The sequence below is a fragment of the Pleurodeles waltl genome, chromosome 2_2, assembly GCF_031143425.1.
Source record: "Pleurodeles waltl isolate 20211129_DDA chromosome 2_2, aPleWal1.hap1.20221129, whole genome shotgun sequence".
NCBI classification, from domain to species: Eukaryota; Metazoa; Chordata; class Amphibia; order Caudata; family Salamandridae; genus Pleurodeles; species Pleurodeles waltl.
In genome coordinates this window covers 868719214-868746879 of record NC_090439.1, presented here as the reverse complement: position 1 = coordinate 868746879, position 27666 = coordinate 868719214, and the positions used below count along the sequence as shown (strand labels likewise).

Genomic DNA, 27666 nt, shown 5'->3' with positions numbered 1-27666 from the left:
CATTATAATATTTACACAATTTACATAAACTAACAATTATTTAATTCATTATAAATAAATAAATTATAATGAATTGATTATAATTTAATTAACTTCCTTCCAATACCGCTACAAATCCAACAGCCCACACCAAAAATGTTAGTTTAAAAATGATGTCATTTACAGAATTTACTAAATTAGTTAACATTTAACTAATTAATAATTTATATTAATTAACAACTATTTATTTAATTACCTTCCCACCTTATGCCCCTACAAACCCAACAACCCGCACCTAAAATCTAACGTAAATTTTTTTTTACACAATTTACATACTTAATACTCAAATAAATAAATAATATTAATTTAAAAATATACAAATTAATTATACTAAATTAACTTCTCACCCGTACCCCTGCAAACCTCACAACACACTATAAAACTATAAATTACTATTTTATAATTAAATAAAAGGTTTTAATAACTTCAAATTACAAACTATATTTAAAAACATTAACAACAATTACACAAACAATATAAAACACAGACAATTAAAATATAATTTAAATGAATAAAGAAGCTTAAAAAAATATAATTCTTACCGTAAAAAATCAATCCTAGTCACAGGCAGAAGTCTTGCAGAGCTCCTCCTCCTCACCCAGCTTGCACGGCTGTTTGACAGTTAACAATTACAAGTTTGGCGGTCGGATCACAGACCACCACGGCAGCAGTCTAGATTTGCTGGTGGTGTGGGCGGAACCACAGTGGTCTTTTGTCTATATAACCGCATACATTGTAATATGGCGGTCTGACCTCCAACACTGCGGCAGTCTGACCACTCCCGACACTGTGGCAATTCCTTGGCTACCAAACTCGTAATCAGGCCCTGAGTCTTTGAGGTTTACGTTGGAGGTCTGCTTCCTTTTAAAGTGCCCTCTCCTCTGCCCTGCTTTTCCTCCAGAAAGCAGTCTGTCACAGCAGGAGCAACTCCAAATCTGATAGCCCCACAACACAGGCCATGGGAATGACTAGATGTTCACACCTGGATGTGAGCCGCAGTGATATGTGTATAAAAAGGTTACTGTAGGGTCTCAGCCCTACTCTTTATGAATCTTTTATCAGCCCCTTCTCCTTTCTAAGATGTGCAAAGGGCCCTTCTTTGTGACCTAATACTAAATCAAAGATCACACATTAAAAGATACTGAAGTGCCTGGCTCTTCCTGCCTCCAATGTGTTCCGTCCATCTATCAGGAAGGCAGCAATACACATATCTGTAAATCAATCAATCAAACATCATTTGTAAAGTGCAACACTGTATCTGAGGGGATACCTCTACCTCCTCATGATCTTCCAGCTAGCCTTGGGTCTCTCAAAGTGGAACCCATAACTTTCTATGTACTGTACCAGTTAGAGGCACATATACTCCCAGCACATGCATATAGCACACACACACACTGAACAGCACTACATCTCCCAAGTATTGTAACATATATAGTCACACAAACATCCAGCACATGTATAACACAAGCACAGTGCAGCAATAAATACCAAGCCAATGTAGACCAAGGGTGTGTTAAGCACACAGCAGTGGATCTAACAATTACTAAGCCTATAGGGCTCACTCCATTGACACAGGTTAAAAGGCCAGTTCACTCCTACTGATCACTAATTGTATGCTGCCACCACCGCATTTGTGCCACTTTATTCCTGGCAAAGGCAGTAGCCTTCTACCACTATGAAGGTAGTGCTTCTGGAGACCCCCATCCAAAAAGACCACAATTCATGGGACAGGCCTATAGCATGGTGCACACATGATCCGTGTACACCAATAATAACACAAATCAGCATTAGGGCTCCATACATCATTACAGTTAGGGTACTCAAAGCAGGGGTGCACGTCCATCACTATGCAAGGGACTTTTCTGTCCAACAGCAGTTATATATTGGTAATATGGAGGCCTCTTGGACCTAGGCTGTTACATCAAGAATCTTATGTCAAGTATCGGACTTCATCACAAGACCATTTCCAATGTACCCAGGCATAAAACGTGTAATACAGATGGTCCACTGGAATTAAGATCTCAGGTTGAAGGATGATTTGTTTCAGGTGTTGCTCATTTTCATCAAATGATTGTATCAGTTTGTGTACATGACAAATTCCAAGCACAGAACAATTTTATTACTTGTTTTACAGCTAAGGCAAGCAGAGGCATATATTCAGGGCCTGGCAGCTGAGGAGAACTCACCCAGTGGAGCTGTCTGCAGGGCAGCATCCCTGCCAGCTCTTGGCACGGCGCCCGGTTGACGCCTCCCTCTGAGCTCAGCTGCTGAAGAAAGCTCCAGGGCGTGGGTGAGGGAGAGCAGAACGATGCCTGGAAACACCAGCTTCATGGTGGAGATCTTGGAAAGCTTCAAGGCCAAGAACAGGAGCCAACCTAAAAGTGAACAAAGAGAAATCAGGAACTGAAGTTATTTGGAGAGAGGCCACTCCTAACACAGATGTTGTGAAAAAGGCCACTTTATTGGAAGCACGCAGTGCTCATAATTGCTAACAATCCTTGAGCACCTCCACACATGTTAAACTACCATAAACAAGGTTGTAGCGCAAAATCAACATCACCCTCCCCTTTAAAAATCACCCTCCACTTGAAGGCCTAGAGCACAACCCCTCCTTTTACATTCCACATCGTATCATACCTGTCTAAAGAACTTGTATGTCCTACTCTTTCCCTTCAATCTCCACTGCTTTATTTTTCCAGCTGCTCACAATAGGCCCAGGCTGCCTATTATTCCAACTTTGATGTGCCCTTTCCCGTCCTTCTCATCTTCTAACTTCCCATCTCTCCCCTGACTTGTCCTGAGCTCTCTCTTTCTACCTTCCCCTAGTGACTACAGACACAGACAGGTTCAAACAAAGTAGTCCCCAACCTAAATGATTCCAAACACAACCCCATATAGTACAACTGGTTGGATGGTTGCCCTATACTGCTCTGAAAGGATTTAAAAATCCCATTGTGCATGCTTTAGCAGTAATGTGGTAGACTAATTGCTGCCAGTATCATCTTTATTGCATTATCCTTAGACCCCTCCTAAAGACTAAAGAGTCCAAGTAAAGGGTGCGGGTCCTTCGCCACGCCACGTGGCCAGCCATAAAAGCAAGGGTCACGAGCACAGCAGTCCTAAGAAGTGCGCAGCTCAATATTAATAAGCTTTGTTTATAGAATTTAATGGAAGACTCCCAGTGAGGGTCAATGTGGCATTTAGGAGACTCGTACTATACACAAGTGGCTCTTAACCTTTTGACTTCTGTGCACCCCTCACTTAATTATTATTTTAATATGGGAACCTACCACCAAATCATTATTGGAATCCAGGGACTCCCACTGAGACATTACTGTAATCCTGGGAACTCAGCCTCAGCAATTTCAATTATTTAAACCTGAAAACAATACACAAAAATACAGAAACAAGCATCCATCAAACAAATACACAAATGATGAACTGTGTTATGTAATTCACATATATAAAAAAAAAAAAAGATTGTGGGAACGTTGGAGCTTTTCTAAATCAATTGAGGCCACCTATCTGTTTGATGCACCTGCACTGCCCAACAAATCAGTATGAGGATACCAGCTTCAGTTTTACATGACCCTTCATTATTTGTATGCACTTTATTAAGCTATTAATAATATTTAAATTTTTAAGCAGTCATGGACCCCCTGAGTAGGCATCTATAGGGGTCCCTATGACCATAGGTTAAGAAACCCACTGCAGCCACTTATGAGTCAATTAAAGCAAAAGGCCTGAAGCCATAGAACAGCATTGTCTCTTCATGCCCTAGTAAAGCATTGACATGGAGGATCGCATTCAGCAGTAATACCACAGCCATCAAGTCAAAATACTTTGGGCCTCATTACGAGCGTGGTGGTTCGAGGACCGCCTTAACACAATGGGAGAGGTAGGGAGAGAGAATTGAGCCCCCATACTGCCTCCCCTAAGCGCACTTCAAAAAACACAAAGAGTATAGGGTTTCACGTAGGGACAAAATATGATTAGATTGTCCCAGACCGCTGGTATATCCCCGTACTTCTGGACTGATTTGTGCGCTATGTGTGGTTCTCAAAAGGTGCTAAGGAGAAGTTCTCCTTACGGACTAGGTGGTCTCACACACTATATAGTGTCATGTTTCATCATATGACCACCTACCCCCATCCAGGTAGGATAGTACCACCTAGACAGACTCAACCTCATAGTTAAAAGAACTTGGAGGGAGTGCGGAGATAAAGATTATCTGGATAGTAACGGGATCCAGTTGTACTATAGAAAAACTAAAATCACCTAATCAATCACCTGTGTAATATAACACCTTTATTAGCAGTAATTGTTGGTGCAATTAAAAACACAATGGGGACGCTGCTAGAGAATAATGACTCGAAGAGTCACCCATGTTATACTGGCCAACATGTTTCTGCCCACTAAACTCAGCCAAAGAAGGTCTGGGACATTTGTCAGGGCTTTGGATCCCTATGATCATGCACTAAAGGTCATGCACTATGAAGGATGCCTAAACTTAGTAGGAAGTGGCTAGATTAACATGATGAGAAGGGCCTTCCTGTGAATTGCTCAACAAAGACGGCCTGTAGATGGAGAAGAATAATTAATTGAAACTTGCATGCAAATTACATGTACGTGAAACTAAACACGGCAAACCACTGCACACGAAAAAGTGATTCTACATGCTGAAGCTGGCAAATAACCATGCACGTTATCAAACTAGTCCAACTAAGTGCTCTTTTCAGTGGGACATCAGCCCACCGGATACAGGGAGAAAAAGGCGGTCTCTTACCCTGTCATTGAGGTCAGATGGCCCCTGGGATGGGGAAGGGGGAGAGTCCCCTTGTAGCCACACACTATATAGAAAAGAAAGCCGCCAGGGACGGGTGAAATACAATCATTATAACAGAAGACAGGTAAACACTATTAGCATCTGGGGAGGAGCGCGCTAGAGAAAATAGGTAAATGCCCAGGTGAGGGCCTAAAGGGTACCTTATGTTAATAGTCTATCATGTAAGCCCAGTCAAATGGAGGGCTAGACACCGGCGATCTGCTAGCATAGGTTATGATTAGTGTGCTGCATAAATGGAGGGGGGAACCGCTGCAGTGGGACCCCCTCCATTCTAAACATAATAGCAAGGGTTGTGAACAAAAGAAAATAGGTAAGCCCCATATTTGCTCGAAGAATACCGGATACAGACAGGGCAATAATGACGATAGTAATACCACGTCAAACGAAATATTTAAACAAGAGAATTAAACACAACATGAAATTGTAGCAGGTCTTATCTGAGTTGGGGGGTCCATGATTGCCACCCGGGGGTGCCACGGGTAGCGTCCACTTACTACATCAAAGGTGGCGCTCACTGGCGCATCTAATCTGTTTCCTTCCCCACCCGTCAGTAATTCCCTGCTGGAGATCTGCCGGAGGTTAAAGACCTGCTGCCGGGCATCTCGACCAATGTACTGGAGTGCGTCATTAGTGAGGGCCCGGAGTGTGACATCGCTCCGAGCGCCCAGGCCAAAGGAGCATGGGACATGTCGTCCCCAGTGTCCATGGTCTACAGTGGGTTCCACGTTAAGATGTAAACGTTGGGGAAGGGGCGGAAGGGGTTTATGGCATTAGAAGAGAGGAAAAAGCAAAAGGAGAAAAAAAGGGAGGAAAAAAGGGGTTTAAGGGCGTGGGGGAGGGAAGATGGAGATGAAGAAGAGTTGGGAGAGGAGAAAAATTGGGACCGCCACATTCACATTGATGGTAAGATCGCCGCACTCCAGGCAGTGCGATCGCCCAATTACGACTCTGGCAGGCAGACCAGCCAGGGGACTGCCTTCCCCATCAGGAACATTGTTCCCGACAGGCTGATGGCGGTCTTGGTTGTAGTCAGCCAGGGTGGCGCTGAACTCTGCGCCTCCTGCCGGATTACAACCTTCTTCTCTGCCAGCCTTTTCATGACGGTTTCCCCCACCATGAAAAGGCTGGCAGAGAACAAGTGCAGGAGGGCCCTGGCATAGGCAGTGGAGGGCCTCCCTGCCCAGCACCGTCAGAATGTGCACTGTCTGCTTTGCAGACAGTGCGCATTCCGAGGGTGCTGGTCGTCCTCCTATGTGCTACGATATAGATATCGCCTCCCTTACTGGAGCCAAGTGCTATATCGTAGCATGGTTCCCATCAGACTGACCAGCGGGAACTCGTATTGCAATGTTGCTGCCGGTCAGCCCAGCGGGAACATTGTAATACCCTCAGGGGGGACACCACCGCCATGGCGGTGGCGTCCTCCCCACGAGTTTGGTGGTCCTGTGGTGGGACCACTTAGCTCATAATGAGGGGCTTTGGAACTACTCACTACTTAAAGAATTTTCATTAATAATAATTATACAGATAATAACTTATTTTTATATACTGCTTCATAGAACACATTTACAGTTTTGGAAGGATGGGAGGCTGAATTGGCCTAGCCAGATTCTAACTAATGGCCCTGTCGTAGTTTGGACTCTTGCTGTGAGCAAGACGGCTGGTTAAAGGATGACAGTACTTTTGTTTGTAGGCGACTACGCCTTTCCTACAACAAGTCGCAACTGTTGTCCCAACCTTACCGGCTCACTAGCAGCACCTCACCAGAAACACAATAGTAAAAGGTGAATTGTGGCAGCCTTTACACATGGACTCGAGAATAAGACATCTCAGGGAGTGTCGTGGTTAAACAGAAATTACCCCTTTCTCACAGATATGTCATGTCTCATACAAACACAGGCAATGACAAAGATGCAGTAGAGTTTCAATAGTTTTTATTTAACATAACTGCAATTTGCGATACGTTGCATGGGCTGCAATGATTAGGATAATGAATAATGCAAGAAACAGAATTGTGAAGAAGAGAGTCATTATTACAAAGACCACCACCATCTTGCGATGCATAGGAAAGACATAAGAGATGTAATATGCCCTAATACCCTAATGTGATAGGCCTAACCTCCTACCTAAAGGAGAGCTGGGTTTGCTAAACCTAATCTGCCAATACCATGTCCATGAGAGGAGCCCCCAACCCTCGTTACCTTGGAATGAGGTCTCTATCTCAGACTCCGCAGCGACACGAAGACTGGGTCAGCGTCAAGACGACTGCAGCATCAATATCAGTGATGGTGACGATGCCCTCTGGTCGGAATCCCTCTGATTATCTGTCTAAAGTGCAATATATTTATACAGATCTAAAAGGACCCCTGACGTAGGTGTGTTCCCAAACAATAGATAACAGACATGCCTGGGACGGCAATTAATATAAACAATCCCTCGAAAGTATAGAGAGGGAAAATCCCTAAGTGTGAACACCTACTGTTTGTTTGTCTTTGTTGCTTAATCTTGACGCCTTAGCGCGGTGACACTGATAATGTAACTCATAACAAGTGGCCTAACTATAAACAAGGCAGCCATCTTAGAAGAATTAAAAAATTAAATGGGCTTAGACAGAGCGAGCTAAGTAGGTTAAAAGTCACAGGGTGACAGAGGCACGAGTCTGCAAGCCGAAAGCTAAGCTAACTCCTGTTATCCCCTTAAAAACGAACTAGGATTCACTACAGCCCGAAACATATTACTTACATAATACTTAATGTCAGTGACGAGCCTTTAACTCACTGGCCAATGGCTTGGCTATCCTATCGTCAGTGAATCAGGTGCAGTAGCCCCAGAGCTCAAGGGCATGCAAGCGGACCACACAACAACTATAGCTCTTTTACTATATTCATGCTGAGGTTAGGGGACCTATTCTCCTTGCTTGCATTAGGGCCCATGTCATTTGTGACGCGTTTGTGTCCATAAGCTTGTATTTTAGTCACTGCAATGGTTCGAAGGTTTTTTACGAAGCCACCGATTCAGCTGAGGAACCCACATGTGAGAAATATGCGTCACTAGATGTTATAAATTAAGTGTTGTTATTATCGTGCAATTAACGTGTTTCAATGTAGTTCCCCCAACCGGCGACAGCATAATGCCTGGTTTTAAAAACCCTTAATCCCACCTCCATGCACCTAAGCCCCAATCATGTTCCCCAATGCCACTTCCTCCCCAAACGCTCCAGTGGAGAGACTAGACTGCGTCTGCTCTACACGGGCCCTCCATTCTGTGCAGGGCCGGAATTCCGAAGACTCGAGACGGGGCCTGACATACTCCTTCCAAAGGGCATTCATCTCTGAACATGTTAGGCGTGTGTCTTATCAGGTCTGTGTCCACAACAAAGATGGTGTATTTATTTTCCCAGCTGGGAGGAGCGCTCTGTTGATTTTGTTTTAGATGCAATGAGCACCTAATGAGAGGGAGGCGTGAAAGACAGACATTTAACTTCTCAGTGTGACATGATGCTTCAAGAATAGGACCCTTCCTCCCTTGACCAGCGCTCTGGTGCATGGAGGCGCAGACATTTGATTAACTCTTCCTCGTCAAACATCTGCCCTCCTTCTGTTGAAGGACACTCTACTGTTGACTGTTGATGGCCAATGGGACATCGTTTGTCAACGGTGGCTCATTTTGGCGGGCTCCATGAAAACAGTAGAAATGGCTTCAGATATGGAATGGCCAGTGCACAGTATACTGTGAAGGTCTAGAAAAAGATATTTTTCTAAAACAGAGTCGCTAAATCACAGACTGCCAAAACCTCAACAAATCCCAGAAAATATTACAAATGTCCTCATACAACTTTTGATCTGCATTTAAATTTGGAGGTGTGCACAGCTGCAACCCTGCACATTTTTAAACTATGGGTAGCTACAGCAAGTGTGAATCGATCCGATTTGTTTTTTGTTTTTTAATGAGAGCGAGCTCAAGGTAACAGGCTTGCCCACTCCTCTCAGTTCCCAGCTTCCTACACTTTGTTACGCAGCTCACTTTCACACCCTGAAGTCACCTCGCGAGGGCGGTCATCTTCATGTCACGCTGAAGAAAGTCCCTCCTAGGAAGAGGGATATACATTATCAGAAAACTGCAGCTACTTGCAATAGGACACCATTTTGCTTAACCTGTGAAAGGTTCCAGCCCTTCAAAAGCTTCGGACATGCCTGACTGCAAGACACTGTGAATAGAATGTGCCAATGGGGGCATAGTTGGGTCATAGGAGATCAGTCTTCTCTGAAAGCAGCCTCCTAGCGTGTATGATACTGGGAAAAGAGGCGCTATGGCAAGTCGTGCCGTGTACGTGGGAAGTCAGTGGATGAATCTATTACATGCAGGTGAACATTTTTATAGAAAGATATTAATGTAAGGTTGAGATGTTGGCAGCTAATAATTTGAAGACTATGGGCCTGAATAAGACCTTGGCGGATGGGATGCTCCGTCACAAATGTGACGGATATCCTGACCCCATTTTAGAAGTTTTATAGGATATAATGGAACTTGTAATACGGCGGGGGAAATCCGTCAAGTTTGTGATGGAGTATTTAGAAGCCCCTAGCGCCGCCAGGGCATCACTTTTTTTTACACTGTGGTGGCGTAGTGTGCCGGCCCATATTTACAAGGCCATCAAAGTCACCTTGCATGGCTTTTCATGGCCTTGTAAATATGGCCCCCTTTCACATATTACTCTGCTTAAAAGGGGCGTTCTGTGGGTGTTGCTGTGGGTGAGCCAAAACCCATGGAATCTGATGCATTCCCAGATTTACAAGGCGTGGAATGTGTATAATTCCTACGCCACCCCAAGGGTGGTGTAAATGTGGTGCAATGAGGAGAAATATCCTTATTTCTCCTTGTTTTTTTTCTCTATGTGGTCTGCATTCTGCAACACACATAGAAGGAGTTAAATGCCATTATTGAGTGTTTATGTGGAGGAAGGTGTCCTTTTCTGCACATAAGCAATCATCCCTGCAACCCAGCCACCCTTGCACCATGGTGCAAGGATGCTTGCCTTGGTGCTAAGCTGCCAATTTTGCGCCAGCACTGAGGAAAGTACAGGGATGCGTCATATTGCTGTAAAACAACTCATCCTTACACTTTCCTAATGGTACAGCACAGTGCTGCAATATGGCTTGCAGCACCGGGCTGCGTCATTCTTTTGTAAATATATCCTTAGGTGTAGAGTGTGTGCTGTTCTTGTCTGGCCAACATGACTACAGGAATGGCTTGTACACCTCTACATTTGATGCACTTACACAAGAAAGTTATTAGCTTAGAAATCAGACAATGATCATACAAGAGGTGATTTTTTTCTTATGCCCGAAATCGATTAAGAAAGATTTTGAAAAGAGTGGTTTCTTGGTACTACACATTCCTATGTTTTTTTCTCGTTTTGGGCTCTCATATAACTGAAAGCCAGATTTAGAGTTCGGCAGATGGGTGTTCATTCTCCAGGGTGGTAGAGGACATTGCATCCACCACCCTGACGGACTGCTGTTCGCCAAATTCCAATATCACTGCTAAATCATCAGTGATCTCTGTACTTTGACAGGAACTGCTATCCCATTAGTTCCTGTCAAGGTACAATATATTTAGCAGATGGCCGCTGTCAGTTTTGATGTCCGTCTACCAAATTTGAACAAACTTTTGGTTTTTAGAAAATAAAAAAATAAAACAACTAAGTGGGAGCTCGTTATTGAAAAATAAATAAACTAATTATCTCCACACTGAGTGATGGGATTTTTGGTAGATGTGGTGGTCATTATTTGATTGTTTCTGCCCCTCTTCATTAGGTTTTACCTGGCAGTGACAGACAGGAGAAAAAGAAGATCATACTGTCCACCCTAATTAGGGTGGGTGTTGTAATGCCCTTCCTTCAACAGCCCCTACTCCATAGGGCCACTGGAAGACGCTTTCCATTGACTGAGCCAATAGGGGTTTGTTGATGGAAAGCTGGTGGTCTCCTACGCCTAAATATGGAGGTAGACATGCTACTCTATCTCAACGGAGTACACTGTCTGCCATCTCAAATCACCCTCTGAGATTGTTTGTCATTAGTGACGCCTAGAGATGAATTAATTTCAAAGCCTGCCAACTACAGGGAGTGCAGAATTATTAGGCAAGTTGTATTTTTGAGGATTAATTTTATTATTGAACAACAACCATGTTCTCAATGAACCCAAAAAACTCATTAATATCAAAGCTGAATATTTTTGGAAGTAGTTTTTAGTTTGTTTTTAGTTTTAGCTATGTTAGGGGGATATCTGTGTGTGCAGGTGACTATTACTGTGCATAATTATTAGGCAACTTAACAAAAAACAAATATATACCCATTTCAATTATTTATTATTACCAGTGAAACCAATATAACATCTCAACATTCACAAATATACATGTCTGACATTCAAAAACAAAACAAAAACAAATCAGTGACCAATATAGCCACCTTTCTTTGCAAGGACACTCAAAAGCCTGCCATCCATGGATTCTGTCAGTGTTTTGATCTGTTCACCATCAACATTGCGTGCAGCAGCAACCACAGCCTCCCAGACACTGTTCAGAGAGGTGTACTGTTTTCCCTCCTTGTAAATCTCACATTTGATGATGGACCACAGGTTCTCAATGGGGTTCAGATCAGGTGAACAAGGAGGCCATGTCATTAGATTTCCTTCTTTTATACCCTTTCTTGCCAGCCACGCTGTGGAGTACTTGGACGCGTGTGATGGAGCATTGTCCTGCATGAAAATCATGTTTTTCTTGAAGGATGCAGACTTCTTCCTGTACCACTGCTTGAAGAAGGTGTCTACCAGGAACTGGCAGTAGGACTGGGAGTTGAGCTTGACTCCATCCTCAACCCAAAAAGGCCCCACAAGCTCATCTTTGATGATACCAGTCCAAACCAGTACTCCACCTCCACCTTGCTGGCGTCTGAGTCGGACTGGAGCTCTCTGCCCTTTACCAATCCAGCCACGGGCCCATCCATCTGGCCCATCAAGACTCACTCTCATTTCATCAGTCCATAAAACCTTAGAAAATCAGTCTTGAGATATTTCTTGGCCCAGTCTTGACGTTTCAGCTTGTGTGTCTTGTTCAGTGGTGGTCGTCTTTCAGCCTTTCTTACCTTGGCCATGTCTCTGAGTATTGCACACCTTGTGCTTTTGGGCACTCCAGTGATGTTGCAGCTCTGAAATATGGCCAAACTGGTGGCAAGTGGCATCGTGGCAGCTGCACGCTTGACTTTTCTCAGTTCATGGGCAGTTATTTTGCGCCTTGGTTTTTCCACACGCTTCTTGCGACCCTGTTGACTATTTTGAATGAAACGCTTGATTGTTCGATGATCACACTTCAGAAGCTTTGCAATTTTAAGAGTGCTGCATCCCTCTGCAAGATATCTCACTATTTTTGACTTTTCTGAGCCTGTCAAGTCCTTCTTTTGACCCATTTTGCCAAAGGAAAGGAAGTTGCCTAATAATTATGCACACCTGATATAGGGTGGTGATGTCATTAGACCACACCCCTTCTCATTACAGAGATGCACATCACCTAATATGCTTAATTGGTAGTAGGCTTTCGAGCCTATACAGCTTGGAGTAAGACAACATGCATAAAGAGGATGATGTGGTCAAAATACTCATTTGCCTAATAATTCTGCACTCCCTGTATTTCAGACTGACGATCTGCAACAGGGTGTGAATTTCATGGAGGATTGCTAACCATCTTTGAGTGATGCCTGTCTTGGGCTGAAAAGTCACATTTCCAGAGCCACTGACTTAAGGGCTCGACATTATTCTGAGCTTTTCTTTGAGTCCATAAATCTAAAAATAGTCAAAGCAGTTCTGATTGGGATAACAGGAAGGCAGGAGATTTCAAGGTGAGTTGATAACCTGCCGGACAGTTTTGAAGTTGCAGAGAAATAATGTTCCTTTGTACTGCAGCAGATCCCGAAGTAAAAAGCCCTATCTGGCGCCCATCTTTAGATTATAGTACTCTGACACTTTACTGACACTAGATGTAAGTTACTCTAGTGCATCTTTCGAGAAAAGAGCTCCTCTGTCTGAAGTATTTGGTTGAACATCTCAAATTCTTTACATTCCAAAAGATGTGCTTCCAATTCAGTATTTGGATGTCCCATTGATGCAAATAGCTTTCACCATCTTGCAGTGTTGGTCAGTGAATCTGTTAACACAAGAACTACATGCGCAGCGGTGCGCAGAACTAATGTGGCAAGTGGCACTGGAGTCGTAGAGGGGCACTAGTGTCCAGAGTAGATGTGGCTTGAGCTTGCTGCCTGCTGTTCCCTCTCTTCATCCCTTGACATTCTGCCTTGTACCCCATCACTTTACTTCCCACTACCTGCCCCTGCACTGTGGACTCCCCTGCTTGTGACTTGCTGGCTGCTCTCGTTCTGCTCAATGTGTCCAATGCCTTATCTAGTCTCGACTCTGCTGCTACATGGAGTGACAATGTATGTGCCCACTGGGCAAGAGGAAGTCTGCATTCATTGTTGTTCTTTGTGAGATGGATGGGATTGTCTTCCATTCTGTGCTAAACCAAACCCACCAGAGCAATTCATCCTGGTTTAGAACGTTTCTCCTTGTCTATGCCTGCGGTTGGAGGTCTAGCATAACCACAGCCAGCCTGGGAGCCTTAGCACCAATGGTCTTAGTGGAGACCATTTCCTGTGCCCTTGTCGGAGGAAATGGCGGTTTGGGGTTTTGGTGTCTCCTACCATACTCAGAAGCAGCACTTTTCTTGTCCTTCTCCTGCTATCTTTGTTCTTTCTTGGGTCTGTGCTGCCATTCTCACTCTGTTCCTATCTCCAGATCAATGGCCATGTTGCAAGGTACCTGCCTGTGTCCATATCAGGAACCCCCAAGCCTATGTCCTATTGTGCCACCCACACCCATGTTGCTCAGCCCCTAGTCCACTCATCTCCACTGAGTGCCTTAATCCCATTCAACAGAGCTATGTAATGTGGCAACTTGAACATTCTCCCACCCTGTAGCACGTTTTTCTCCAGCTTCACCTCGACCTGCAATTGTTCCATTCATCATCCACACTCGCCACGCCCATTCTGTATTCTGTTCTGTTCCCCAGTGATACTTGAACATTACACCCGTTTCCTACCCACTCACTGTGGCACATTGTGGGATCGGTAAAGTACTAGCCCCCCTCGTCCTAACACCCCAACACAATAAATTCATTTCCTAATAACATATAACATTGCCCAGTGCTTATGCAGATGTCCCTCTCTCTACCCTCACCCAGAACCCACCCCCGACCCCACCGACCCAGACACCACCGCCCACAACCTCACTCTGTGGATCAACGATTGCGCCAACACCCTCGCGCCACTCAAGAAACCCACCGACAACCAAACCAGAAAAAAAGCCACCTGGTTCACCGACGAGCTCTTAAACTCCAAACGCGACTGCCGGAAGCTAAAAAAGGAATGGCTCCTCAAACGCACACCCGACAGCCTCACAGCCCCCAAGGACGCCACCCACAATCACCACAAACTCATCAGACAAGCCAAACGTTCCCATTTCAAAGACCTCCTGGACAACAAAGCACACAACAGCAAAGAGCTCTTCAGCATCGTGAAAGAACTCTACAACCCCAGTGCCAACGTCAACGACATCCCTCCATCCCAAGAACTCTGCAACGCACTGTCCACCTTTTTCCACCGGAAGATCACCGACATCCACGACAGCTTCAACGCCACTCCCACGCCAGACCCCACCCCCGAACGCCCCACCTGCACAAACCACCTGACGTCCTGGACCAACGCCAACGACAAAGAGACACACAAGATCATGAACTCCATCCACTCAGGATCTCCGTCAGACCCCTGCCCCCACTACGTATACAACAAAGCCGGCTCCACCATCGCCCTCCAACTACGGAAGGTCATCAATATCTCCTTCAAAACAGCAACATTCCCGGAAAGATGGAAACACGCCGAAATCCGTGCCCTCCTCAAGAAACCCAAAGCAGACCCCAACGACCTCAAGAACTTCCGACCCATCTCCCTACCCCCTTTCCCTGCGAAGGTGATTGAAAAAATCGTCAACACACAACTAACCAGCCACCTCGAAGACAACGACATCCTGGACCCTCCCAGTCCGGATTCAGAAGAAACCACAGAACCGAGACTGCCCTTCTCGCCGCCACAGATGACATCAGACGCCAAATGGACAACGGCGAAACATCAGCCCTCATCCTCCTGGACCTATCTGCCGCCTTCGACACAGTCTGCCACCGCACCCTGAAATCACGCCTCCAAGAAATCGGAATTCAAGGAAAAGCCCTCGACTGGATCATCTCATTCCTCTCCAGCAGAACCCAGAGAGTCCGCCTCCCCCCCTTCTGCTCCGAAGCCACCGATGTCATCTGCGGCGTCCCCCAAGGCTCATCCCTCAGCCCGACGCTGTTCAACATCTACGTGGCCCCCCTCGCACAAGTGGCCCGACAACACAACCTCAACATTCTCACCTACGCCGACGACACCCAGCTCATCCTTTCACTCACCAAAGACCCTCGCACCGCCAAAACCAACCTCCACGAGGGAATGAAATCCATCGCCGAATGGATGAGAAGCAGCCGTCTGAAACTAAACTCAGACAAGACGGAGGTCCTCATCCTCGGACCCACCCCCTCCGCCTGGGATGACTCCTGGTGGCCTACCGCACTAGGAACCCCACCGACACCGACTGACCACGCTCGCAACCTGGGCTTCATCCTCGACTCCTCCCTCACCTTGTCTAAACAGATCAACGCAGTTTCCTCCTCCTGCTACAACACACTCCGCATGCTCCGTAGAATCTACAAGTGGATCCCAACAGAAACCAGAAGAACTGTGACACAGGCCCTCGTCAGCAGCAGACTGGACTATGGCAACGCACTCTACACAGGCATCCCAGCAAAAGACCTACTACGCCTCCAACCCATCCAAAACGCCTCCACCCGGCTGATCCTCGACATACCCCGCCACAGCCACATCTCCCACCACCTGAGAAACCTTCACTGGCTCCCCGTGGACAAGAGGATCACTTTCAAGCTTCTTACCCACGCTCACAAAGCGCTCCACAACACCGGACCAGCCTACCTGAACAACAGACTCAGCTTCTACACCCCCACCCGTCAGCTCCGCACCACTAACCTCGCCCTCGCAGTCGTTCCCCGCATCCGAAGAAAGACCTCCGGCAGCAGATCCTTCTCATACCTCGCCGCCAAAACCTGGAACACCCTCCCCACCAACCTACGACAGACCCAAGACCTACTCACCTTCAGAAGACTCTTCAAGACCTGGCTCTTTGATCAGTAACAGTACCCCCCACCCCCAGCACCTTGAAACCCTCACGGGTACGTAGAGTGCTTTATAAATCCAGTGATTGATTGATTGATACAGATGTCCCTCGCTTCTCTTTTACCACCTTGGCACTGGTTCCTAGTTAAAGTACTGGTTCCCCTTACTAGTATCTGAGAAGTAAAGAGCCGTGTAAAAAGAGAGCATGACATCCAGTACAAAAACTATGAACGTGAGGCACAGGATGAACGAGCACTTTCCAATAAGTGTACTTGGTCCATTCTGCCAGAAACAGGGCACTATTTCAGCTAAAAACTCATGCTCTCCTCAGAACCAGTGGCCTGAAGTAGGAAGCTTTTTTGCATCACAAACCCTCAGAATCTGTCAAATACGGGGTGCGTGACTGGAAAACACCTTTTTCATACTTACTAATCCCATTTTGTGATTCTGAAAATGTTTTCCAAATTGCAAAATGGGTGTAGAAATTGTTACCGAATCACAATTTGGAAGAGATTACAACTGTAATTCGGTAAGCAATGTATTTATAGTTTGTGACAGCTTCCAAACAATTCATTAGACACTGACTTCCAAGATGGGGTGGTTACTTATTTGCAAAGGGGATGGAGGACTCTTTAGAACCCTTACTTTTAGGAATTGGGGCGAAGCATTCGAGGGAATAGGTAGTGGTCCAGAGGACCACTGCCTGCTCTCACTGACATTTTCTAAAATGGTAACTTTTTCTAAAAGCAGCCCGGTATTCTTGAGGAACTCTGGCTGCTTTAAAAAAATTCTGTTCGGAAATACAATCACAGAAAATGTGGTGTGCTATCCCTTGCAGGCCACGATCCTTGTGATTGAAGTCAATTGCTGCGCTGTCCTGCATCAAAGGGAACGGGCACTGTGTGGTATCTATGGCATACTGCGCATTCCAGTCCTTTCCATCTGCACTGGTGCCGTTTCAGTAGCCTAGTGCCAAAGCAGGCACCCTTGCGCCTGCCTTATTTGCAGGATTGTTTTTGTGCAGGAATGGTCACCTTCCTACAAACAAAAATCCCCTGAGGCATTTTTCTCTTTCTATGTGTGCTGCACTTTGCAGCACACATAGAAAGAGGAACAAATGAGGAGAAAGAAAGATATTTCTCCTTGTTGCGCCTTCCCTGGGGAGGAGTAAGGTTTTGCACATTCCAGGTTTACAAGGTCTTGTAAATCTGGGGTTGCATGAAAATCCATGGGAGTTGCGTGGGAACACCCACTGTAACGGGGTTACTACCAGGGTAAGAGGAAAGGGAAGTTGCTACCGCACAGCACTCAAGTCCAAAGTCTACTTCCACTCTAACCATACACACATGGATGAAAACACTCACATCTTGGGGACCACCACCCAACCAGACATATGTCCGCGCATACCATCCCCCATCCATCATGTTGGAAATGCTAGCCTTAGCCCCTGCTCCTCTACAAACTGTGAAGAACTTGTAATGCTGTGGTGCTCACTCATCTCTCATCAAAGGAGGAACCACCTGTATTCAGAGATACCCCATCATCTCTGTGTACCACTGCTTCCTTTCCTTGCTGCTCTCCATACTGATGGAGGAGTACCACAAATGTGATAAGGAAAGATAGGTTTTGGTGAAATAAAACTATTTTTTTCCCACTGTGGTAAAAGAAAAAAACTAACTGGTCAAACTTCCTCTCCAAATCACTACTATTTGATGTATCCTATTCCTCTTTCAAAATATCCCTGCGTCCACTCTGACTCTTCTGAAACCTCTCTTCCTACTATGAACTCCCAAAGAACCTTTCCAAAGTCTTCCCGCTGCTATCCATCCTTTATCCTATTCACCCAACAGGCTCTCTGACTTATTGCAAACATCTTTTACTTCTATGAACTCCAAAATAACCCTTTCTAAACTATTTCCTACGCTACCCATTTTATCGTATTCATCCAAATAATAGGCGTGCATGCCCACCACAACCAATAACAACTTATATTTGGCTCTACTAATCCACCACTACTCCACCTGGGCTTCCGGGGTAGCGGGCCACTCGCTGAAAAGCACTTCAGTGCCGCATAAGGGATAGTAAGCGCTATATACATACAATTACAAACTACACCAAATACGGGCCTACGCAGCTTCCTCCCCATGGTTCTCGGCTTTGTCCTCTCCACCTGCAGCAACGGCCACGGGTTGGTGCGCGAGTCACAACATGGCGGTGTGTGTGATGACGGATTACCTGCGCACGTTTTGACTACAGTGCTGTAGTAGCTGTCTCTCGGTGGGTAGTGACTATGGGGTTGCCGCACACTGCTTCCCAACGGAGTTGTGGCAGCGACACAGCCTCAGCAGTCCAGAGAAGGACACAGGACAGGCGGGTGATTATCAGCAAGGCAGAGGCTGCCTGCACTTACAGCAAGATATAATTGTATGGAAAGGGTGAAGAGGGCTGGCTCTCCGCCAACATTTCACTCATTGTGGTTGCACCTACAGCACGAGATGAGGAGACATTCGCTGTGTGTCAGCCACACGAGCACATCAAGCAGGGTTTGCTGCCAACCCTATTTTTATAGTGTCCTTAGTACTGGCATGCTCTGTGAACACCCTGTATCTGCAGGATTCTGTCACCTCAGATTAATATGTGCACTCTCTGTACCTACAATGCAGAGTTTTAAGTGGAACGGAAAATGTGGTGGGCCTCGAAAAAGGGCGGGAAAAGCAGCTTAACTATGAGTCAATTCCAAGAGACGTTCCGTATAAAACCAAGGGCGTGGCTTAAAACCCACACTAAAATCCTGTGCTTCATACAGCTGGCCACCTGACTAGTGCTTGAGTGCCCCTGTGTGAGTTATTGCATTCGCACACATCACACAATTATGGACACACACAAGATGAACAAGACAGACCTACTGAACTGCCAATGTTATTAGCATCAGATAAATGAATAACAATTATGTTGTAAGTAATTATGCAAATTCTGAAAATGTAAGTCCGTTAATTAAACATTACCGAGGTCAGGAAAGGGTCGGTGTCTGTAGTGTCTCAATGGCGCCTGGTCTCCGCTTCACACCACTTTCCACGGTAGCCTCTCAGAGAGACGCCCACATCCTTTTCCTCCTACAGATTTTTGTAAATTCCTTCATCTGCATATTTCACACCTCATCTGTTTCCTCTTCTGCATCCTGTTTTCTCTTTCTCCTTTAGCGCGTACTTTACATCTCATTCCCTTCACCATTGCCCACACATTTACCTGTGAGCACTTCATCTTGTTTTACTTTCGCCCTGTCAATAAAACTGCTTTGTACCTTTTAACACACTTTTTCATATAGTCACAATCCCAAGTGCACATGCCACCATTGCTCTGTGTGCCCCCGCAGACGGGTTAAGGATTGGGTGAGAATGTGTCCTGCACACCTTTATGACACACTGGCAGACACTGAGAACCTTGCCCTGCCTTCAGCCCCAAGTCCAGACCTCTCTGTCGATGTCCAATATAGACACTCACCCACAATCTGAACTCCTACAGACACATACACATGACCCACTTCACAGAATGTGCAATATAAGATTAATGTACTGCATGAAAAAAAACTACATATAAACTGCACCGTAAAACAAATAAATACACTTAGGGCCATATGTACGAAAGCTTTTTCCCATAGACACAGAATGGGTAAAATCCTTTCGTACATCTGGCCTTTAGAAACCTAAATCAAATAGAACGTGAAACGTAAACAGGGGTCACCTCGCTAACGTGGATTTCAATAGTGGTTTTTACTATCATCGCTGAGACATCAATCAGTATTTTTTTCCATAAAAGACACCAATATATGGCTCAACAGGGACCCGTTACAAAGTCAGATTTTTATTACTGTTGGGTCTGAGGCCCAGAGGGATTCAGCCCACTCAAAGCCCTGTGACAATGTTTGCATTTGGGCTCGCGTAGGAAAGGCCATGATTTTTGCAATTGAACCTTGTTTTATAAGTAAATACACTCCTCAAAATGGCAGGCTCTTTAGCAAGGACAAGTAGTAAACATCTGTCTCTGCTGCTCCGTCCACTACTACGGTTTATTTTGGTGCTCAGAAACTGTACATTGTTCATGTGGAACTGAGATAATCCTGGCAAGGTCAATTTAGCCTTCCATCATTCTGATGTAGATACACTGAGTACATTTATATTGGATAATAGTAACACCTGTTATTTTCAGCGCTTAGAAAGTGAAGCACTACGGTTCGATGTGCTATGTAAAAGCACGTTATTCTTATGCTTATTGTAAATAGTTGTAATATTAAAACATACCTTCCTTTGCTGCAAGCATCGTCCCTCCAATTGACATGACGTTAAACTCTACCCCTCTATTTCCAGCATTTTTTTTATCCACAACAGAACAATTTATATATGTATACAGCACTTATAGAGTGTGGGTGGTCCGTATGAAAGAAGAGCTCTGTGCATAAAACTGTATATTTACCGGGCATTAACATAAGTGGCCTTTTCTTACTAGGCACATGGGCCTGTTTGTCTTAAAGGACCATTACTGCCGGCACCACACGTTGTACCCCGTAGCCTCTCCATGCCCCCGCAGAACCTTGTGGCAAGAAAAACTGCCACAGACTTTGATGTACATACACATTTAAGATCCAACCCCTAAACAGAGGCTGTGGTGTACACATTTAAGACCTAACGCCTACACAGAGGCTGTGATGTACAAATTTAAGACCCAACGCCTACACAGAGGCTGTGATGTACAAATTTAAGACCTAACGCCTACACAGAGGCTGTGATGTACAAATTTAAGACCTAACGCCTACACAGAGGCTGTGATGTACAAATTTAAGACCCAACGCCTACGCAGAGGCTGAGGTGTACAAATTTAAGACCCAACGCCTACGCAGAGGCTGTGATGTACAAATTTAAGACCTAACCCCTGAAGAGAGACTTTGAACCATCTCCTTCACAGAGGCTGCGATGTATAAATCTTCGACCCAACCCCTACACAGAGGCTGTAAGGTATAAATCGAAGACTCAACCCCTACACAGAGGCTGTGAGTATAAATTTAAGACTTAACCCCTACACAGAGGCTGTGAGTATAAATCTAAGACCCAACCCCTACACAGAGGCTATGAGTATAAATGTAAGACTCAACCCCTACACAGGGGCCGTGATGTATAAATCTAAGACCCAACCCCTACACAGAGGCTGTGATGTATAAATCTACGACCTAACCCCTACACAGAGGCTGTGATGTATAAATCTACGACCTAACCCCTACACAGAGGCTGTAAGGTATAAATCGAAGACTCAACCCCTACACAGAGGCCGTGATGTATAAATCTAAGACCCAACCCCTACACAGAGGCTGTAAGGTATAAATCGAAGACTCAACCCCTACACAGAGGCTGTAAGGTATAAATCTAAGACTCAACACCTACACAGAGGCTGTGAGTATAAATGTAAGACTCAACCCCTACACAGAGGTTGTGATGTATAAATCTAAGGCCCAACCCCTACACCGAGGCTGTGATGTATAAATCTAAGACCCAAACCCTACACAGAGGCTTTCAGTATAAATGTAAGACTCAACCCCTACACAGGGGCTGTGATGTATAAATCTAAGACCCAACCCTTACACAGAGGCTGAGAGGTATAAATCTAAGATCCAACCTCTACACAGAAGCTGTGGTGTATAAATATATGACCCAACCCGTAAACAGAGACTGTGGTGTACAAATCTAAGACCCAACCCCTACAGAGAGGCTATGATGTATAAATCTAAGACACAACCCCTACTCAGAGGCTATGATGTATAAATCTAAGACACAATCCCTACTCAGAGGCTATGATGTATAAATCTAAGACTCAACCCTTACACAGAGGCTGAGAGGTATAAATCTAAGATCCAACCTCTACACAGAAGCTGTGGTGTATAAATATATGACCCAACCCGTAAACAGAGACTGGTGTTTACGTTTCTGTTCCAACCCCTACAAAGAGGATATGTACACGTCTGTGTCCTTTTCCTGCACATACTAGGGGATGAGGAGACTGCCCTGTGCAAGCCTCAGATGGGCCGGCTCCACGGGTCTAGCATGTGCCAAGGGATGAAGAGACTGCCCTGCGCAAGCCTCAGATGGGCCGGCTCCACGGGTCTAGCATGTGCCAAGGGATGAAGAGACTACCCTGCACAAGCCTCAGATGGGCCGGCTCCACGGGTCTAGCATGTGACAAGGGATGAAGATACTGCCCTGCGCGAGCCTCAGATGGCCCCGCTCCACGGTGTCTAGCACGTGCCAAGAGATGAGGAGACTGTCCTGTGCAAGCCTCAGATGGGCCTGCTCCACGGGTCTAGCACATGCCAAGGGATGAAGAGACTACCCTGCGCAAGCCTCAGATGGGCCGGCTCCACGGGTCTAGCATGTGCCAAGGGATGAAGATACTGCCCTGCGCGAGCCTCAGATGGGCCCGCTCCACGGAGTCTAGCACATGCCAAGGGATGAGGAGACTGTCCTGTGCAAGCCTCAGATGGGCCTGCTCCACGGGTCTAGCACATGTCACGGGTCTAGCACATGCTAAGCGATGCCAAGGGATGAGGAGTCTGTCCTGTGCAAGCCTCAGATGGGCCCACTCCAGGGGTCTAGCACATGCCAAGAGATGATGAAACTGCTCTGTCCCGCTTGGATCTCATCCAAAGGCCAGTCTAGTACATGCCAAGTGTTGAGAAGACTTCCCCGTGCACTGTCCTGTACCCCACACCCCCTCCAAAGGCCTCTCTAGCACATAGCAAGGGGTAGGGAGAATGCCCGGGCAGTATCCGAGGAGCCCCCTCCAAGAGTCAGTCCCGTGCAGTGTCACTTCCAAGGGTCTGTCTGGTATAGACAAAGCCCAGAGATTAGCCTACACTGGGATCCGTTCCAATGGGGTGACAGAGGCAAGAGATGTACTGACAGCATGGCAGATGGCACCCCTCCAAGAACGGACATATGTAAAACCCTGGCGGTGGACAGACTGGACCGTACCAACCACAGACGGGATCTTTTCCAAGAGTTCGTGTAGTACACGGACGGGCAGCCTACCCCTACAGAGCAGACAGGATCCCTCCTCGAAGAACGGGTGAGGAGAAAACTGTGGAGGTGCGCAGGGCGTCCTGTATTAACCACAGACGTGGTCCCTTCCAGCCCAGAGGTGGGCAGGCTGTGACACCGCCCCCCACCTCCCATATGGGATCCCTCCCAAGGACATGTCCACTTCAGAGCCACAGGTGGACAGGCTGCTACGTATAAACTTCAGAGACTGAGTCACCACACGATCAGACTTCTGCCCAGTAAAACCCGACCACTCACTAAGAGGTTAGTTTATTTAGTCCAGGACTGACCAACCACTACAGGCAGGCTAGCCGCAGGTCTGACCCCAGCGCAGCGTTTTATCAAGTGCCTCGATTAGTACACACGACAGATTTTTGCCCACCTCACCCCTCACACTCGTCCTCTTTCACACTGCCAGCGCAGACAGACCCCTGAGGAGAAGCACGTAACTCCCCCAGGTCTTTATTTACGAGCGCTGAGCTGCTTTGCTGCACAGTGACACTTCAAGTCTGAGCCCACCCCACGCTGCCTTTGCAGAACTCCATTTGGGCACAGTGCGCCTCTCATCCTCACTCCACTAACACCACCCGATGCCCCGGTGTGGGGTCAAGCTCCTACCTGCAGGAGGCGGTGCTGTGTCGGATGGCTCTGCCAGGAGCAGACTGTCCGGTGTTCTGGCGGCGGACAGTCCAGCTCCTCATGTGCCCTGGCCCGCAGAGTAGCCCGTGCCCAGGGCAGGCTAGGGTCCTGCCTGTGGCGGTGCCTGCCCTGCGGTTGCAGCCTCAGCCCGGGTCCCTGGTCCGTCTCTTGACAGTGGAGGAGTCGCCCGGGGTCTGGTCTCGCCTCCCTAGCCCTGGGCAGCTCTCAGGATGCACTGCTCCCGGGTCAGCGTGCAGCGGCGCTCGTCCCACAGCCAGAGCATTACGTGGCCGCGGCAGGGTGGGGTGGCGCTGTCAAAGCGCTCTCTGGCTCCTCCACGCTGTACTCCACACATGAGCTCGGGTTTTCATAGTTCAATGCCAAATGTGGTCTCGGGTATCACTTTCTGCCCTCGTCTGGCCCCACCTCCCCATCCTCCGGTGTGCATGGGGCTCTTCGGACAGTTTGTGGGACTGTCACTCGGGCGCAAACTGTTGCCGATACCTTTTTTCATGGCCTTACTATGCAGACTTCCTGCCTACGTCCTGCCAGCGTGCCTGTGTCCCCCTCTACCTGTGTACTGTAGGGTTCATATGCAGATCTCCAGACACCTAGCGCTGTGGCCGGAAGCAAGTGAGTGACAGCAATAAAATGAAGACTGGACAAGTACTGTGATGTTCACTATCCAGCGTGTGTTAGATCAGACAATATTTAGGAAGACTTGCAGAAAAGGGTAATTGCCTAATTTAAACTACCTTCTTGAGTCCACTTAGGCTCATGCTGTCATCGTTTAACCCGCATCCATCCATTCACCCACACACACAGACTCACCCATAACCCCTCCATCCATTCGTTTATTTAAACTTAATAGTATCATTCATCTATACATATGCAATCACCCATAATGTTATGGTATGGGTATTCATAAAGCGCACTATCACCCGCGCGGTCTCCTGGCGCTGAGCAGGTACGTGTGACTAGCCCTGGCTGTGGTAGGTCGATTAATTGAAAAGCCACGTCTTCAGCTTCTTGAGGAATTCAACACAAGAAGAGGAGGCTCTGATGTGGAGTGGGAGGCAGTTCCACGCTTTAGGAATGATGTAGGAGGATACCCATCCTCCTGATTCGGTTTTCTTTATGCGCGGGGTATGTGTGAGTAGGAGTCCTGCAAGGCTGAGGTGTCTGGGTGGTTGATGGAAGGAGATGCTTTTTCCACAGACCACATGGGACCTGCACATGCAACGCATCGGACAAAGGTGAATGCTTTGAATCTCAGTGCCATAACCCACACGGCGACCCTTTCTTCAGACAACTAGTGGGTCCGCCAAACTCAAAAAGACGGTTTTGAAGGCTATTTTTGGATGCACTCTATGAGATTGACAGTCCATAACTAACATGGGTTTGGCTTCTAAATTGGATCCAACCCTTTAAAAGACCCCAGGCCTACGCACCGCAACGGGGAGAAACAAGCACATGTTGGCTGTTATTTCACAGTTGTGAAGAACAAAACGTAAATAAAAGTATCACTATCAAATCTTCGTTTTCCTACCGTTTTTTGGAGAAATCTGTTCCTCAGTATCTATTGCTTTATATATTGAAGGTATTGTAAGAAACTATGTACATTTCCATATCTAGTTTGGTATGTAAATATCCCAGCATTCTCAAAATACTTTGATAATACATATTGCAGGAGGTGGAGGTCATGTCCTCAAGGGGATGCTTATACACGCTCTGATTTCCAAAACAGCATTAGTAGAATTTAAATCGATGGAAGGAGATGCAACTTTTCAGGTAGTTGGGGCCTAATTGGTGCAGTGTCTTGAATGTGTGCATGAGAGAATTGAAATGAGTGTGTTTGCATACCAGCGTTTGCATACCAGGAGCCAGTGGAGTTTCCTGAGGTGTGGAGTGATGTGAGTTTTGTGTGGGAGATTGGGAGTGAGCATGGCAGCCGAGTTCTGGATGGTTTGTAGTCCTCTAATGAGGTGCTTGGTGATCTCAACATAGAGAGTGTTCCCATAGTCCAACCTGCTTGTGACGTCGGCATGGGGGACAGTTTTACTAGTCTTGCATGAGAGTCATTTGAAGATCTTCCTCAGCATCTTTGGGGAATGGAAGCGGGATGCAGTGATAGAGGTGACTTCTGTGGCCCTGTCCAGTTTCCTGTCCATGATCATTCTGAGGTTTCTGGCATGGGTGAGGTGTGTGGGCCCGAGTTCGGCTGGCCACGGTTTGGAGTCCTATGATGAGGTGTTTTTGCTGAAGACCACTACTTCCGTCTTTCAGTGTTGAGCTTTAACAGCTGGCTTTCATATAGTAAGCAACTTCAGTCATACAGGCGGTGAACTTGTTTCTTGTATTGGAGTACTTGTCAGAGACGTCGAGATGTGTGTTGTCAGCCTAGGAGAGGATATTGATGTTGAATGTGCATGTATGATGTTGGCCCTGATTATGTATGCATGGAGGAGGGTGGGGCTGAGTGATGGACCTTGAGGCACTACCCAGATGAGTTTGCTGGCTTTCAAGGAAGGTGCCAGGCTGATAGCTTATGTTCTATATGTTAAGAAGGAGCAGATCTGACGGAGAGCAGATCCTTGGATGCCAGTCTCATGCAGTCCCCTTGGTCCGAGGAATGGGCAGATGAGGAGGAGTCTGATTCCTCACGTGCCCTGGACTTCGGTGTGGAAGCAGAGGTGTTATAATCATGTTTCTTGGCCAGAGACCTGATAAGGCTCTCAAAATCAGCCATATCGGGATTTCAATCCACCTTTGGGGCTTGAGAACTGTAAGACAGGGAGGTTTCCTACCTATCCTGAAACCCAGAGGGGGGCATCCAGCACTGTGGCTCTGCAAAGCCAATTAGATGATGCTTAATAGGTCGAATAGCCTGGGCCAAGGCTTGATTTACCATGTGACTCACACCAGCACCCACGGCACAGACAAGGTCCTGTTCAAAAGATCCAGCTGGATCATCAATATAATATTCACCACCTATCTCTTCATTATGTGCAGCCATGCTGACCAAAAGGCAGTTCAAACTCCAAAGGAGCAGTCAGAAGAGGTTATACAGATCAGAAGTGGAAGCTAATAATCCGTGCAAGACAGGGTAAATATCATATAAAAGTTAAGTTTGGATGTGGAGGGAGCCCCGACTACAAAACAAACAGGCAAAAACTGGGGAAAAGCGCCCGCACTGAAGTGGGGGGTGCGGCCCGTTAGGAGTCGGGGCCTCCAAGGCCCTGTGGCACTCCCCCTTTCCTTGTGCCTACGTTCTCGCCGGGAGTGCATTGGGGTCGGCGGGGTTTCCGCCCTCGCGAGGCTTTGGGGCGGAAGTCGGTCAGCGGGGGGCATGTCGTGGGGCCGACGTTCGCTGTTGGGCCGGATCCGGCCGCCGCAGACCTGCGCTGCAGCCCGCGATTGTGCTGATTCCTGGTCTTCAATCCGGCATCTGGAGTTCTTCGGTCAGTGAGGTTAGAGGCTGTACCACGCAGGCGGCGCTGCGTTCAGACCGGGACAGAAGTTTCCTTCAATTGAGGTGAGTCTCAGCAGTCGGAGGTTCGAGCGCGCTGAAGTTTGTTTGTTTAGTCGAGTACTTTTTGCGCCGCAGGTTGCCTGTGTACAAGGAGTCACATTGTTTTTTAGAGGTTTGGGGAAATAAAACCCAGGACCCCCCCACCCCCCCCTTTTTTCCTTTGGGCTGGACTCGGTCACAAAGCGTTTTCTTGCTG

General features: G+C 46.7%; 1 protein-coding gene across 6 annotated transcripts in view; it reads right to left on the bottom strand.

The window, feature by feature from the left end:
• The window catches only part of MATN2 (matrilin 2), a 508152-nt gene extending 483855 nt beyond the window's left edge, over nucleotides 1-24297 (bottom strand). For 3 of the 6 annotated variants that reach the window (XM_069220521.1, XM_069220525.1, XM_069220526.1), the window contains exons 1-2: nucleotides 23918-24046; nucleotides 2226-2414 (exon numbers count right to left, since the gene is read on the bottom strand). In XM_069220521.1, the coding sequence (XP_069076622.1) occupies nucleotides 2226-2370 (145 nt within the window). In that variant the 5' untranslated portion in view covers nucleotides 2371-2414; nucleotides 23918-24046. Of the gene's footprint in view, nucleotides 1-2225; nucleotides 2415-23233; nucleotides 23280-23917 lie in introns of those variants that run through there. The other 3 variants (XM_069220527.1, XM_069220524.1, XM_069220523.1) reach the window with 3 other exon arrangements.
• Nucleotides 24298-27666: the final 3369 nt, after the last annotated feature.